Here is a 15,521-nt window from a genome sequence, read left to right as displayed (position 1 = left end):
ACAACTACAACCTACAATGTTTTCTTTTACATCATATTGAGCAATATTAATAGCATATCTGATCCGATCATGGCAACTGCATGACCATGTTGGAAGTGGGATCACCTTTTGTAAAAGTGGTGGTGGTTGTTATTGTTGTTGTTGTTATTATTGTTATTGTTGTTGCTGCTGATGGCGGTGGCGGTGGTGGTGGTGGTGGTGGTGGTGGTGGTGGTGGTGGTGGTGGTAATGATAAGAGTAGCTTAAAAGAAGTATATGAGGTGAGGTGATGATGATGATAACAGTTGGTTACATGAGGTAATTAATGTCATCAATGATCTGGAAATGGGACTTGTTACATACCTGATGTGATTTTGGTGACTGATTGACCCTGTGTGAAGCGATGTCACCATTCATACGAGGCGCAGGGGCAAGGGTGATGGTGGGTCGCAGGGCTGAAGGGCTGGGAAGCTGGTTGGGGTCAGGTGGCTGAGGACTACAACCGCTGATCTCAGTTGGTTGTGCTGTGTTCTGACCCATTACACTCACACCACCCTGCCACAATATATAAAACCTTCAGCATGACAACCTGCCAATTTAGTGAACAGGAAAATAAAACAGAAAAAACAAGTACATTCAGTACTGCCATGCAATACAAAGTCCCCTACCAGATGATAACCATACATATGTAACTGACTTTGGGAGTAGATGGCCAGTTGTTCCGCATGACACACCGTCATGGTATGGGGAACAACTGTGTGAAGTTATATCAAAATATGTCCATGCATGTGGAAGTTACAGAACGGACACAAATGTAGAATCTGACCTTACTTGAGCCCCAAGCGTGACCTTGACCTTTTGAGTAGATGGCTGGTCATTGCACGCAACACACCATCATGGTATGGGGAACAATTGTGTAAAGTTATATAAAAATCTGTCCATGTATGTGGAAGTTACAGAGCGGTCACAAAATTGCAGATGGGCTGACATACTGATGGAACCTCGGAAACCTATAGTCCCTGACTGGTTTCACCGGTAGGGGACTAATAAGTGGATTATATTCTGATCCACTGCACTGACACCACCCTCACTCAGTACAGTATATACCAGTTGTATGACAACTTGCCAATTTAGCGAACATGAAAATATCCTGGTATATGAAAAAATACCGAAAACTAGATTCATCATCATTATCATTAATATCATCATCCTATCAGTTTCCCACTACAGCAGATCCTTGTTTTACAATGAAGTTATGCCATGAATGGCTTACACAATGATTAAAAACTCTGGACCTTTTTTCAGTATACTGTATGATCGCATTTCCATTTATAAGATCATTATGACCCCAGACAAAGCCTTACTGTATGATTGCTGCTTTCGTTTATACAATCGCAGACATGCAAGCTTAGTCATTTGTTTGTTCTAAGGCTGCCTTTGAACTTGTCTGATTGTTGCTTTCGCTTATACAATTGCTGACATGCAAACTTAGTCATTTGTTTGTTCTAAGGCTGCCTTTGAACTTGTCACTATCAGGTTCGTTCGTATCTGTGATTAAATAATAGTGTGGTGGTATGTGGAGTTCAAGCACTGCAGGGAAAGTACAGTGACGTGAAATAGTCATCAACTTCATGAGTTGGAAACCAATTTGTAGACTGTTGGGTGGGTTATAATTAAATCAATATATCGTTATGCAACAATTTTTTTCAATTGCATCCTCGTCGTAAAATGAGAGCGTGCAGTATTTCAATGGTGTACTTATGATAAGGCGGAACACAAAAATGGACAGGGTGTTGACACAGTTGTTGACTTTATACAGTGCAAGGGGTTTGTTTGTCCCTGTGTAGATTACAACTCTCATGTGTGGGGAGGCTCCCCATATACAGCTCTTCTCAACAAAGCAAAGACAAAGACTGTTCATCTCATTAACTCTCCTCCTCTTACTGGCTACCTTCAACCTTTGTCTCTTTATCACACTACTGCATGTTTATCTCTTTTCTATCACTACTTCAATGGTCACTGCTCCTCTGAATGGTCAGCTTGTATCCCTCCACCGCTACAGTGGGTGGGCAGCACCCATCTAACGGCAAACTCTCATCCCTTTTCTGTCCAACTCTCTAATGGAAGAGTTAACCTTTACTCCCAGTCCTTCATGTATACAACAGGTCAACTCTGAAACTGTCTTCCTATGTCTGTATTTCCTACTGCCCACGACTTCCAGTTTTAAAAACGCAGTGTGTCCAAACATCTCAAAACGAACAGATCCTGGATTTTGGTTGTCGTATCTTTTTACTTTTTCCTGGAGGGAACATCTTGCAGGTTTCTAGCCTTTGGTTCCTTTTTCCTTAAAAAAAATGAACAAATAATAATAATAAAAATAAAAAAATGCCTAGCCCCGGGCTCCTACATTCCTCGTGGGGCAACGTAGGACTGGATGATGAAGATGAAGATACATCATTCACTTTTTATCCTTCAAAACTTTCAATTGCATTCCATTATCTACATGGAGGTTCATCTTCATGATTTCACCTCACATCTGTGAGGCACAACCATTGAAACAACTACCAAGCTAACCCATTCTGTGCTGGAGCTTTTGTCAGCTTTTTGGCCCCCGGTGCCGAGGGTTTGGGAGGCTGTGACCCACAGTGCCAGCCATTTTCAACTTTTTTTTTTTTTTTTTTTCCCATGAACAGATCTGAAAAGTGGTCAAAATAAGTCTAATGATAGTAACAGAGCTCACTTTGACTGTTTTCCAACCAAAAACATGTGTCTTGGTCCAGCACGCCTAGATTTGCATCAGATGGCTACTTTCAGATACCACCAGTGGCTGATGTGGATAAAAGGTCCAGTTTCATGTGGAGTGGGTGGATGCATGTTGTACCTGTAGTATGTGGCCACAGTTGAAACTATGATGATGGGAAGTTGGGGTTCTGTGCTAATTTTACATACCATATTTTCACATCAATTTTTATATATATTAAGATAGGTATATGTGAAGCTACAAAGTGTGGCAAAATTTTTTGGCCTATCTCATGGAGCCAGAATTTCGAGGGCTTGAATGGTGAGTGACTAAGGCATAACCCACTGAACTGGGCAAACTTAGGCTGTCTGGAAGTTGCAACTCCTCACCTCACTCTAGGGTGGGAAAAAGAGGTCTGGATGATGATGACGATGATGATGATATGATGATGATGATGACATAAGGCACTATAAACACTTGAAAAGGCAAAATTAACACTCATGCTGTGAACAATCACATTAGTTATGGTAAATTACATTTCTTTCGTTATTTTCCTGACCATACTTAACTTGATTTTATGATTTACTTCTATTTGCTTACATTTACCTATTTTACTTTCATTGTATACACTATTTGCACATCACTGTCAGTTAGTTCATCACTTGGAGGTTCTCCAACTTCGACTGGAAGTCGGGAGTAAGCACAATATCTTTGGCAGCATGGCGTGACCGAGAGATGCGTCAGTTGGCTACTTTCAGATCCACATCAGCGACTGATGTGGATAGATAGTCCATTTTGGTGTGGAGTGGGTGGATGCATGGAGTACTTGTAGCATGGAAATGCAACCTGATGTGTAATGCAGTCACAGTCGAAACTACGATGATGGGAAGTTGGGGTTCTGTGCTAAATTTACATATTTTTACATTCACCTTTTTTTTTATATTGCTGTTTATTAGCGCCAGTCGGATTGAGCCGGTGAAGGTTTATATCCAAGGGATGGTTGGGGTTGATTGCTCATGTAATGCCACTCAGGGTCGTCATCTCATCTTAAATGTCGAGACCAACTGCCTAGCCCCGGGCGCTCCTCATGGGGCAACACAGGATTGGATGATGGATGGATGGATGGATTATTGGTATAAGGCACGGGGGGGAGGAGGTGTGTCATCCCATTTTCTGTTACACACTAAGGGCAGACTCAAATAATTTTGCGCAAATGTGAGGAAAACCGTGTCCATATATACTGCATACAGACTCAGCAATTTAGGGTTATTATTAGTTAGTCCAAGTATATATATATATATATATATATATATATGGACTTGGCAATTTTGACACTATTGGTTTGTCCATATATATACGGACACAGCACGGAACGGGTTGAATAAATGTTGAGAACCCTGCACTACCTTTTGTCAAATCTACTACTTCACAGACTACACTTTATTGAAATATCTTATGTGTATGACACAAAAGTGCCTTTGGTATGAATTACAGTTGCCATAAAAGCTAAACTGGTGACTTTGTACAAATATCAAATAAACTGCTGCTCTTCAACATACACTTGGTGAAGATATAAGCAACCAAATTAATACTGGTGCTTCTGATTCTACCAAATCACCGAAATTCCACCTGAACACTTAGTATATCAACTACCATGCAACCAACAATGTAACTATCTTTATCCTAATCTCATTATCTACATCATCTCAAATACCATATGTATAGGCTAGTACTTTAATTCCTTCAGTCTGATGTTTTATTTTCCTCCCACCTGAAAACTTATTAACTTTACAGTTTCATCTAAATGAAAGAGTTTGGAACGATCTCCCTTAACCCCTTCAGAAAGGTAACATCTTTGTTTTATTCTTGCTATTTCCAGATGATTTTATTCAGATACAGGGAAACTTCTCAAGATGAGATTAACACATTTTGCCCATGGAGGCTGTTTTTATTCTTGCTATCTCCAGATCAATCTATTTTTCTTACAGGAGTTATTTTGAATTGGAGGTTAAACATAGCTTTGATTAACCTCACAACTACCAGAGACCATTCCCAGCAAGAATAAAGTAATCTGGAGGCAGCAAGAATGCAGTAAAATATAAAATGTGCCATTGGCCTGAAGGTGTTATCAACACTAAATTAGTCTTATTAAATTTTGAAAACATTCCAATACTGCCAATTACCTACCCTCTGATCATTGCTTCTCTCACTCTGCAAAGCTTGGGTCTGGGTGAGTGACTGGGTAGGCTGGGTTGTTTTGAGGTTTGGCAGGGTAGGCTGGGGTGTGCTGGAGTGTGGTGCATGAGAGTCCGATAACTTTGGTTGTGGTGTGTTATGGGATGATAGAGAGGTTTGTGGGATGTTACGGAGTGGTAGGGTGGTCTCTGGTGTGCTTAGCAGTGGCTGATTGAACTGTGTTGAGTTTGGATGTGGTAGAATAGGCCGATGTGTGCTAATGCATGGTTGAGTGGGCTGTGGTGTGTTAGACTGATGTGCATTAGGCTGGGGTATGTAAGACTGTGGTAGATTGGGTGTGTTAGGGTTATAGGCATTAGGCAGGGGTGTGTTAGGATGCAACTGGGCAGGAGGTGGGTAAGAATTCAGATGGAGGGTGATCGCTCCCTTCTCAGGCTGGTCCTTTGTTGGCCATCTCTGTTCAAGATGCAAGTAAGCACAACTTCAGCTCAGCTGAAAGCTATATCCCAATTTTTACATACAATCAGCTTCCATACTACTGCATATACAGTCATTACTCGTTTTACAATGCGGTTACGTCAGGTCATACCTTATCGTATACCGATTTTATCGTAAATCGGGAGATTGAAACCCATTATAATAGGCAGGTTATGTCAACTCAACTTCCCAAAGTCACCTGACCAAGACTGAACCATAAATGACAACCCACCTTCATTCCTTCTTGTGTTGGTCCAAGTCGTCCCCCCCGAGGCTAGGGGACAGCCTGTGCTTACAGGCACAAGTGGTCAGCCTCTGAGTCAGACAGGAACAGGTTAGGGGGAGGGGAATCCGGCCCATACCTGCACCAACCTGGGACCCATACCTGCACCAACCATAGCACTGAGGCCTACACTGGCACTGACTTTACCACTGGGCACACAAATCCACAGTACCGTAGTATGATGTTTGGCTGAGAGGTGATGATAGCAGGGAGGCACACATGAACAAATTGAAAAGACAGAGCTTTGAAGGGGTGGCAGGACCTGAACCAGAACAATGCCTGCACGTCGGGGCCACCATCTTGCCTGAGACAAGCGACGGTCACCTTGTGTGTGCCTGGTGCTTTCCGATGGCAAAATTGTTATAGCGGGATATTTATTGTAAATTGAATTCTGGGGTGGAACTTTTCAATTATCGTTGTAGGAAATTATCGTAAACCAAATCATCGTAAAACGAGCAATGACTATATCAAACAGGTAAAAGAAGAAACTTAAGTTATGGGTGGTAAACATTATACTGTATACAGAAAGCTGTTAGTTTCTTTTCACCCTTACTTTAATTAAACTGTTTTTAGGGAAGGTCACTAGTATTAGTGGCAAAGCTATTATTACAGTATAGTCATTATTTTAATACCACAGCTTCAAACTGGTCCTCCTCCATCACCTTTACTAGATAATTTCAATTGTTAAAAACTACAATTTTAGTCAACCCTGTAGTTAATTTACTTTCATCTCCAACTGAACAATTCTCCTCTTCCTAGTTTTCACCCAACAATGGGTATATATTCACCCATAGTTTGGTGACTTTACTTTGTCACCTCCAGATACTCAGATACCAAACTTTGCAGAATTTATTCCCCCAACAGCTGTACCTTCAGTTTGATGGTGTAGTTGCTATACAGTAGATGCTCAATTTAATGAACACCAATGCAAGGGATGCCTGAGATGATGGAGTTACTTTTTCCGGTATTTTTGCCCTATTTAATGGAAAATTTCCGTTAAATCGAGCATGGTTCCGTTAAGGAAATCCTGTACACAATAATGCATTTCTTGGGGTATTAATTATGGGTTCAGACTGCTGTGTGTAGCACTGAGAGTTAGCATAGTTTGCTTGGTTTAGGTTGCCTTCAAGGATTTAGCGGAAAATAGCTAGAAATCGCGGAAAATTTTCCTTTATATTGAGCCTTGGTTACGGAACATGATTCAGCAGAAACTCTGAGATGACAGAACAGGGTTGGCTGAATTAGTCTGTTAAATCGAGCATCTACTGTACTTCATTTTCATAAAAACTGTAATCATCTGCATGCAACTCACCACTGGAGGGATGAACTGGTTCTTCTGGGTGATACCGGTCCTGCTTAGATGCTGGTTCTTGATGGCATGAGAGTATGCCCACGTCTGAGGCTGTGAGATGGAAAAAAATAAGAATTTCATATGATGTTTATCTGTAAGAATGGGAGAAAATTATTATTCATATATCTTGTGTGTATAATGAGAAGACTAAAGCAATGGGAGAAAATGGTTAAGAACTCCTCCTACTTGTACTTGTAAGAGATGCAATGTGGTGAAGGTATTCCCCAGGACTTAACTTCTGTACTTCAATATGGAGATGTCATTTATAACTTCTGCTTGGTACCTCCAAATTATGCCTTTTAATTCAGGAGACACACCAAAGGCATTAATGAAGGCTATAACTAACCCTTGTATTCTCTCCCCCCTCCCCCATCTAAGCTTAACCCTCTAAGCACCAACAATGGCTGGAAGCCATCTAGATTTTTTGTGCATGAGGGACGAACGACAGCGAACAGACATTCAAGGAAATTTCTGGATTTCTTTTGCAACACGGGCCTCTTACATGGGAAATATTCACGGTGTAAGCCTTCAGATGGGTTTATCACATAATCGGCAACCAGCTCGGGCTACCCAAGCCGTATTTATGCACAATATATGCTCGTAAGCTTTCTGCATCCCGCGAGCAGCAACATGCCGAGCTCTGGCCCAGCATGCCGCCCATACAAATGCTCGATTTCCACTGCCGAGGCCTTGGAAATGCTCCATGAACAAGGTAGTACCTCTGAGGATAGTGTGGAATCTTCAGGAGAGGAGTCTGAGCCGGGGGAGAAGGATTTAAAGGACTGGAAGGAGTCGATTCTCCCCATGCATTCGAGTGGCACACCCACTCGCCCTCACACTCAGCACAGTGATAGTGATGAAATGGAAGTGCCAATGTCATCTCTGTTACATGAAATTTGTCTTGGAAACAACCACATGAGGGTGAAGAGGGTGATGTATCTCCACCACCACCATAATCACCACCACACCACTCCTCCCAGTCAAAGTGTGACGGTATCCATAGCAGCGCTGCCACATATACCGCTACCATCAATGTTATGTGACTTAGCTGAACAGTCCGACTCTCACAAACAGTATTACCGCATTATATAAAGAAAATGGCATTGTGTGGTGGCATCATGCTTGGTCAGCTACAGTCATCATCAACTACACCTTATATCACTGTGGGTGGCTGAGGCATAACTGCATCAGCTTGAGTGGTGGGACATTCAAACACACAGCTGGTTGGCAGGGCGAGGTGGCCCCACCCCCCACTGCCAGGACTACATAACAACCTCAGTAAGTGCTAAGACAGTGTATTTCTTGAATAACTACTGATGTAGGATAGGTTTCTGGTAAAAACTCAAAATGCTAAAACTGGCCAGTCCTGAGTGCACAAAATTTTTTTATTTGGGCTCGTTCTTGATGGGTATTTTAAAAAAAAAAAGGGGGGGGTGAGGAGGGGGAGAGTAATGTTCCAGGCAGCCTTGAACCTCCACTGCACAAGTAAGAGGTGGGGGGGATTGTATGAGGGGCTTCATTTCTTCCCTCATCCTTAAAGTGTATTAAATCAAGAAGCCAAGCTAAGGGTCTCCCCACCCAATGTTAATGGGGGAAGCTGCATCAAAATGATGGTGAAAAGGTTGAATTAAAAGTGAACAAATCAATAACTTCTACCAAAAATGCTGCAGTGAATTCACATGATCCATTATGGGATCAGGAATCTGGATATGGGTAGACATGTGAGACTGAAATGGTTGAAAACTGATGAGTTAGGAGAGCTAACATCAGTTACTGGAAAACCCACATACAGCCAATTTCCAAGTTTTCTTCAGGCTTACAGAAACCAGCAGTAACAGCATAGGGGTTACCAAGGAATGAATGATGTATGCCCCTTGGCATTTACAGTGACATGCATATGGACTCAATGGGACATAGTATCCTGAGAACAGAATATTTTCTCAATTCATTATCAAACATTACTTTCAGAATACCACAGCATACCAGTCCTCTAGCATGACAAGCATCCTTACATGCTAATTCTTACTACATGGTACACTACTGCAATATAGCAAGTTCTCATTATAGACTGCCCTTTTGGACCTTCTTTTTAAAAATACCATGTTCACTGTAAATTACAGGAAAAACTATCTATCAAAGTTCTTTTGCTACCTATAAAGCTGATTGACAGCCACCCCAATTTACAGTACAATACAGTATTAGGATGCTATTGACAGTTGTCCCTCTTTCAAGCTTTCTTTTTCCCATTTTTTTGTACCCTACCTTACCCCATTCTTAGGTGGGGAAAAAAAGGTTAAAATAACAGCGATGATGATGATGATGATGATGATAATGATGATGATGATGATAATGATGATGATGATGATGATGAAACACACACAGAAAAGCTGTGGTATTTTAGCACACCACACGACTGCCAGCATCAAGGTACAGTTCCAAACATACCTGATGTGTGTTAGCATAGCGGTGTGAGGTGGAGCTGGTGTTGGAGGACTGTGTGCGGGATGCATGGGACAAGTTAATGATGGATGCCCAGTGGAGGCGGTAACAGCGATTGGTGGAGGCTTCACCACGCAGGGTCAGCCCACCAGGGAACTCGGCATCAAAGAGAACATCATACAGCACATCTGCCTGCTTCTCTGCTGGCTGGATACCTAAGGGCAGCACAAAATTATACAATTACCGAAATGTTTCATACTGAACTAGATCACACTGACATTTCAATCAAAGAACAGAAGCACAAATTTACCATCCCTCTGAGCTCCTGAAAACTCAACTCCTTCAATCTGGCAACACATAATATTGGTTTATACTATTTTTTTCCTCCAGATGATTAGATTCCCCTTCCATAAGACCTCTTGACTTGAAGGGGAAAACCAAGGCTGTACACTATTTAGCTACTACAATTTAATGCATCTCCCCAAAACTGAATTAAATTATTTGGAGGTAAAAAATAAATACTATATAAAACACATTAGCAGAATTAAGTGCTTTGTGTACATATTAAAAAATATGCTCACCAATGACGGTGCCACGAGCTCCAAGAGGCACAGAGAAGCCCTCGCGAATATTGATGACACGGTCAAACAGCCGGTATGTTACCGTGTGGTCAGGTGGAGTGCTCCCTTGAAGTGGATTTGGCTGGGAAAAGATCCACGCACTTAAAACAATTACAGCAAAATCTGAGTAAGGTAAATCATTGCTATACTGTCTTTCCTTTACATTTCTTGCTGTTAAGGACACAATAAACACAAGAAGACTCTGCCAACAAAAGCTCTATTCCTAACTACATAGCTGATTTGTCACCTGCTCCAATTTACAATTGTCATATTCCAGAGAATGAAACTGGCTATGAGTGTATTTGAGTAAGATGGAGATGGGGAGGAGGAGGAAGGCAGAGACCAAGGATGAAATGGATGGATGGATGAAGGGATATATAAGTATGTGGGATGTGAGCTGGAGAGAGGGTAGCCTCATGACAGAGGACAAAATGACCTGAAAGCAATTTGTCTGTGACCATTCCTGCCAGGACTGAGGCATCTGGCTACAGACACAGATAATTTGGAACATATCACCCACTCTTAATGAGGAATGACTGTCATGTAAAATGATGTAACCGTACAGTAAGAACCCCTCCACATTTTCAATACAACGCTACTTACACTGTATTCTATATTAACACATTCACCATGTGAATATCTTTCCATCATCATCATCCAAACCTCCTTTCCCAACCTAGGGCAGGGTGTGGAATAACAATGTCCAGACAGCTTAAGTCTGCCCAGTCCAATGGGTCACACTTCCATTCACTCATCATTCAAACCCTCAAAATCCTGGCTCCATCTGATAGGCTAGAAAAATTTCACCAAGTTCTGTAGCTTCAAATATACCTATCTGATAGAGCCAATCTGAATGCTGTCACATTAAAAAAGGGTGCCAAATCCCTGGTCATGCGCTTTGAACAAAATTCATCCACCCAGCTCGATCTCTCGTCAATCCCTTAGCCTCACCAACTTCCATACCTCTCTTCCTCACACACTCATCCACTATATCCCTCCACCTTCTTCTTGGTCTACCTCACCTCCTCCCTCTTTCAAATTCACTCAGATATACTTTTTCACCACTCTACTGTCATCCATTCTCTCCTCATGACCATGCCATCTCAGTACATTTTCTTCGATTCTGAAGTCCACAAACTTCCTCACACCACATCTTTCATGAATCACATTATTCTGTATCCTAACCACCCTCTATTCTCCTCATATATTCCTCAGCAGTCCTACCTCCAATGTTCTTACTCCTGACTATTCATTTTCATGCCAAACCACAGTCTCACATCCGTATATTAAGGCTGGCACTAACATTCTTTCACGTAAGCCTTGCACAGCTGCAACTTTCAAGCCTCTGTTTCTTATCAAGGCCTTCATAGCACCAGCTACCTTCCTTCCTTGTGTCACACTACTTTCCACCCTTTTTGCACATTTTCCTCTATTTTCTATCACTGTACCCAGGTATTTGAACTCTCTCACCAATTCCAGTCTCTCTCTCCATTCACTGTAACATCACACAAGGAGTCACCTTCTCTCTCAGTAACCATCACTTTAATCTTTTCTACATTTACTCTCATGGCACGATGCTCACAGATATCTTTTTCATTTTATGCTTTCTATTTCCTCATGACTTCATTCAGCTTAGGACAGTCTTAAAACTGGAAGGATTGAATAAAGCCTTTTTAAACCCCTCCAACATGTGAGATCATTCCTAGCTGAATAAAACTGTCTGGCAGGAGCAACATCACGTGCTTGAGAAGGTTGCCTTTACACACTAGCACTAATATAACCTGACAGCTCCAGTTACATCAACATTCCTAGCACCCTACCATTGGGAGGCTCCCAATCCCCTGAAAGGAAGATTGTGGAATGCAGAAGGATAGCTTCAGCCTGCAGTCCATCAGGTGTATATTCCAAGAGGCATGGGGCCACAACAAAAATAATAAATCCCCTCAATCAAGATGTGTTTCCCAAGTTACATAAGATCTTGAAGATGCATGAAGAAAATGAGACATCCTATGCATAAAGGCACGAACTGTGAAAACGAATAACATACCTTAAAAAGCAAGTGAGGTCGGACCTGCATCTTGACCACCTTGGCCCTTACAGCTGAGACCTTATCCACCTCTTCCACCAGCCTCTTCACCACCTCCTCACCCAGAGTCTCGGTCCCACATGGCTGACGCTCCGCCTTGGCAAAGTCAGCATTCTTCAGCCATTCTGTCAGCTGAGCCACACGGTCCTTGCTGTTGGGGTTGCAGGGAGAGGGCAGGATTAGCAGGACATACAAGTTTATAATATAGTAATACTACGGGTGGTCCTTCCCATGTATGTGGGATGTTCTTCAAATTACCATAAGCTTTTTTCATTCACCTGATGCTGTAAATGGTAAGAACCAACAAATCAGCTTTGTAGGTAGGAATTACATTTAAACAGTGAAGTTTTCTGCAATTTACTTTGGCCTTTACAGCTAAAAAAAAATGTTCAACAGGTGACACACTGAAGACTTACTATATCACCAAGGTATCATATAACATATCATCAAGACTTTTTCCCTACCTAAGGATGGGGTGAGGTGGGAGTCCAGAAAACTAGGAAAGAGAAAGAAATGCAAGAAACTTACACCACCAAAATAATCAAACACCATCAGTATCACTGTGTCCACCTAAGAATGGGATTAGGTGGGGGTCAACAAAATAGAAAAGATTTTAACTTCACTCACTATTTGTCATTTCCAAACACTTCATCCTGGAAAAAGATATCCCTCTGTCCACTGTTTGAAGCCATGTGGTCAAATATCTCTGGGAAGGCAGACTGATAGTCCAATATGGCTTCCACTGCCCTTTCTGAGTACAGCCATGTCCCACCTCCGTTCACCCCAGGATCCTTGGTCTTGCGGCTGTATCCACTGACCTGTGTACGGCCCAAAAAGAGGGTGCACTGATTATGCAGAAGATGGTGAAAAGAAAACAGGTGAAAGGGAGAGAGAGTGTGGGGAAATGGGAAAGCAAAAGAGACAGAATAAAACATGAGAGTGAGGAAAGACGTGAGACTGCGGGAAAAATATTTATTCAAAACAGAAGGTGAGAGAATATGGTGAAAGTGAGACATGAAGTAAGAGGAAGAGGGAGTGAGGAAAAAAGACATGTAAAAAAAAAAAAAAAAAAAAAAAAAAAAAAAAAAAAAAGAGAGAGAGAGAGAGAGAGAGAGAGAGAGAGAGAGAGAGAGAGGAAAACTGACACAAAAAAGTGAAAGGAAATGGAGCAAGTATGGTACAGTATTGGGTATAAGGAGAGAAGGAGAGAATGGGAAGGAAAATAGAGAAGAGGGACACAAGAAACCGGTAGGGAAGTTGCTCTATGAGAGGTCATGCACTTGGCTAAAATGTAATGTATTCAATGTTAAATAAGAGTTATACTGTAGTAGAAAGAATTTAACCCTTCAACAAGATGGCGTAACTCTCCACAATGTGTACTTCTCAATTTAGTCAAGTTATCACCATATGATCTATTACAGACCTCCTCTTGCTTTTTGTTGTTCTTGAGGTTGAGGCCAATGTTGAGCTTGTTCTTGGCCTCGGATGCATCTTGCAAGGCCACAGCAGTAGGGGGAGCCAGGAAGACTGTGCCAGTCAGCCGAGCCAACAGGTGCGATGAAATTCCTACCTTCTGTGATGCAATGTAGGCTGGTGGAGAAGAGAGAGGAGTCAGAAAGGAAATAAAGAAAAAATTAAGAGACAAGGGTGAAGTGAAAATTTAGGAAAGGGGGCAACAAAAGTTTTATAGGAGTGGGGATAAACAAAGCCCTAGGGGAAAGGGAACAAGCAAGAGGGTGAAGACTAGCTAAGAATTGGGGCAAAGTGAACACAAAAAGATTAAAGCATGATGGGACACAGATATTTACGTGAAGGGAGACAAACAAAGGTTTAGGGCAGAGCGGACACGACAAAGTTTTAGGGTATGAGTGACAAACAAAAGACTTAAGGGAAACGAAACAAGCAAAGATTTACAGCAGAGGAAACAAGCAAAGATTTAGGGGCTGGGGATAACCAAATACTGAAGGGAGGGGGGCAAACAATTATTTAGGGGAGGGGGAGCATCAGCATTGTTAAAAATGAACTATTAAAAAAAAATCAAAACTAACAAAATACAATAATACAACTGCTTAAAACTAATAACATCAGTGCATGAAACTTTTGAATTTTCCATAGAGATACTGACAACACCATTCTTGCACTTGCGTCAAATACAGTACCGGGTAGTCTCATACTTCTTGTTACACAGATGGGTGACTGTATCTACTACTTACTTCTTCCTCTGTGTAATGTCCCCAGAGTGATTAATGAATGAGCTTCACTAAAGATCTTTCCCCAATATATGAAAGTGGGATTTTTTTTTTTTTTTAACAAGTACAGTAAAATTACAGCAGCTATCAACTAGACTTTGTGTTGAGACAAACTTCTACCTCATCAAAGTCTGCTCACAACAAAGGTGCAGAGGCTTCAGCCTCCTTAGGTGCCTTCAAGACCTCTAATAAAATCTGGTTCTGGCAAAGTAAAATCCTACTATGAAGGGAATGACAAAAAAATTAAACAATAATAAAAAAATGACACAATAAATGATAATCAATATAACAGGGGCACATGTCACATCAGAAGATGCTTAGTTAAATAACATCATCATCATCATCTACTCTTGTGTTGCCCCAAGAGAAGCGTAGGAGCACAGGGCTAGGCAAGTTGGTCCCGACATTTAAGATGAGAGTGACCAGCCTCACACATCCCTGAGTGGCATTAAGTGAGCAATAAACCCCAACCACTCCTTGGATATAAACCAGCACTGGCTCAATCCGATTGGAGCACCTTAATTACCCACTAAACCACCAGGTGCCATAATTTGGTTATATGGTTACCACTCAACACAGGAAAAGGTTTCCTGGTGCACAGGAAACCAATTGGCTTGTCACTCAGTGTAGAGTCACCCACAGACAGAAGGAGGAGGAAAGAATGAAGGAAAGAAAGACTGAAGAGGAAGAAATGAAAGAAGTGCCATAATTTGATTATACGGTTACCACCCAGCATAGGAAACTGTTTCCTGGTGTACAGGAAACCATTTGGAATGGCATTCAGTTAGACTCACATGTAGACAGAAGGAAGAGGAAAGAATGAAGAGAGAAAGACAGAAGAGGAAAAAAGGAAAGGAAGGAAGGAAGGAAGAGAGGTTACTAAAAAAAAAAAAAAAAAAAAAAAAAAAAAAAAAAAAGGGGGGGGGGGGTCAGGGGTCAGTGATAAGAAAGATAAATGAAGGAAATCTCACCTGTCATGAAACGCTCTTCCAGATGGCTCTGGCGTTCAATGACAGCATCGAACCTGGGCTCTGAAGATACTGTCATGGCCACTCGTATTCTACCCTTGTGGGTTGGGTCAATTTCCAACACCTACGGAGG

General features: G+C 41.7%; 1 protein-coding gene across 1 annotated transcript in view; it reads right to left on the bottom strand.

The window, feature by feature from the left end:
- pcm (5'-3' exoribonuclease pacman) overlaps positions 1–15,521 on the bottom strand; it is a 47,439-nt gene that overhangs the window by 8,637 nt on the left and 23,281 nt on the right. Inside the window, exons 12-20 of the mRNA XM_080275176.1 lie at positions 15,392–15,512; positions 13,595–13,761; positions 12,799–12,989; positions 12,133–12,322; positions 10,047–10,167; positions 9,472–9,680; positions 6,964–6,982; positions 3,065–3,108; positions 343–489 (exon numbers count right to left, since the gene is read on the bottom strand). Coding sequence (XP_080131302.1) covers positions 343–489; positions 3,065–3,108; positions 6,964–6,982; positions 9,472–9,680; positions 10,047–10,167; positions 12,133–12,322; positions 12,799–12,989; positions 13,595–13,761; positions 15,392–15,512 — 1,209 coding nt within the window. The remainder of the gene's footprint in view (positions 1–342; positions 490–3,064; positions 3,109–6,963; positions 6,983–9,471; positions 9,681–10,046; positions 10,168–12,132; positions 12,323–12,798; positions 12,990–13,594; positions 13,762–15,391; positions 15,513–15,521) is intronic.

Source organism: Coenobita brevimanus, chromosome 60, assembly GCF_032717465.1.
Source record: "Coenobita brevimanus isolate Jiangsu-jjx chromosome 60, ASM3271746v2, whole genome shotgun sequence".
Classification (NCBI taxonomy): Eukaryota; Metazoa; Arthropoda; class Malacostraca; order Decapoda; family Coenobitidae; genus Coenobita; species Coenobita brevimanus.
The sequence above is the reverse complement of the archived record's forward strand: the minus strand, read 5'-3'. Positions and strand labels throughout refer to the sequence as shown.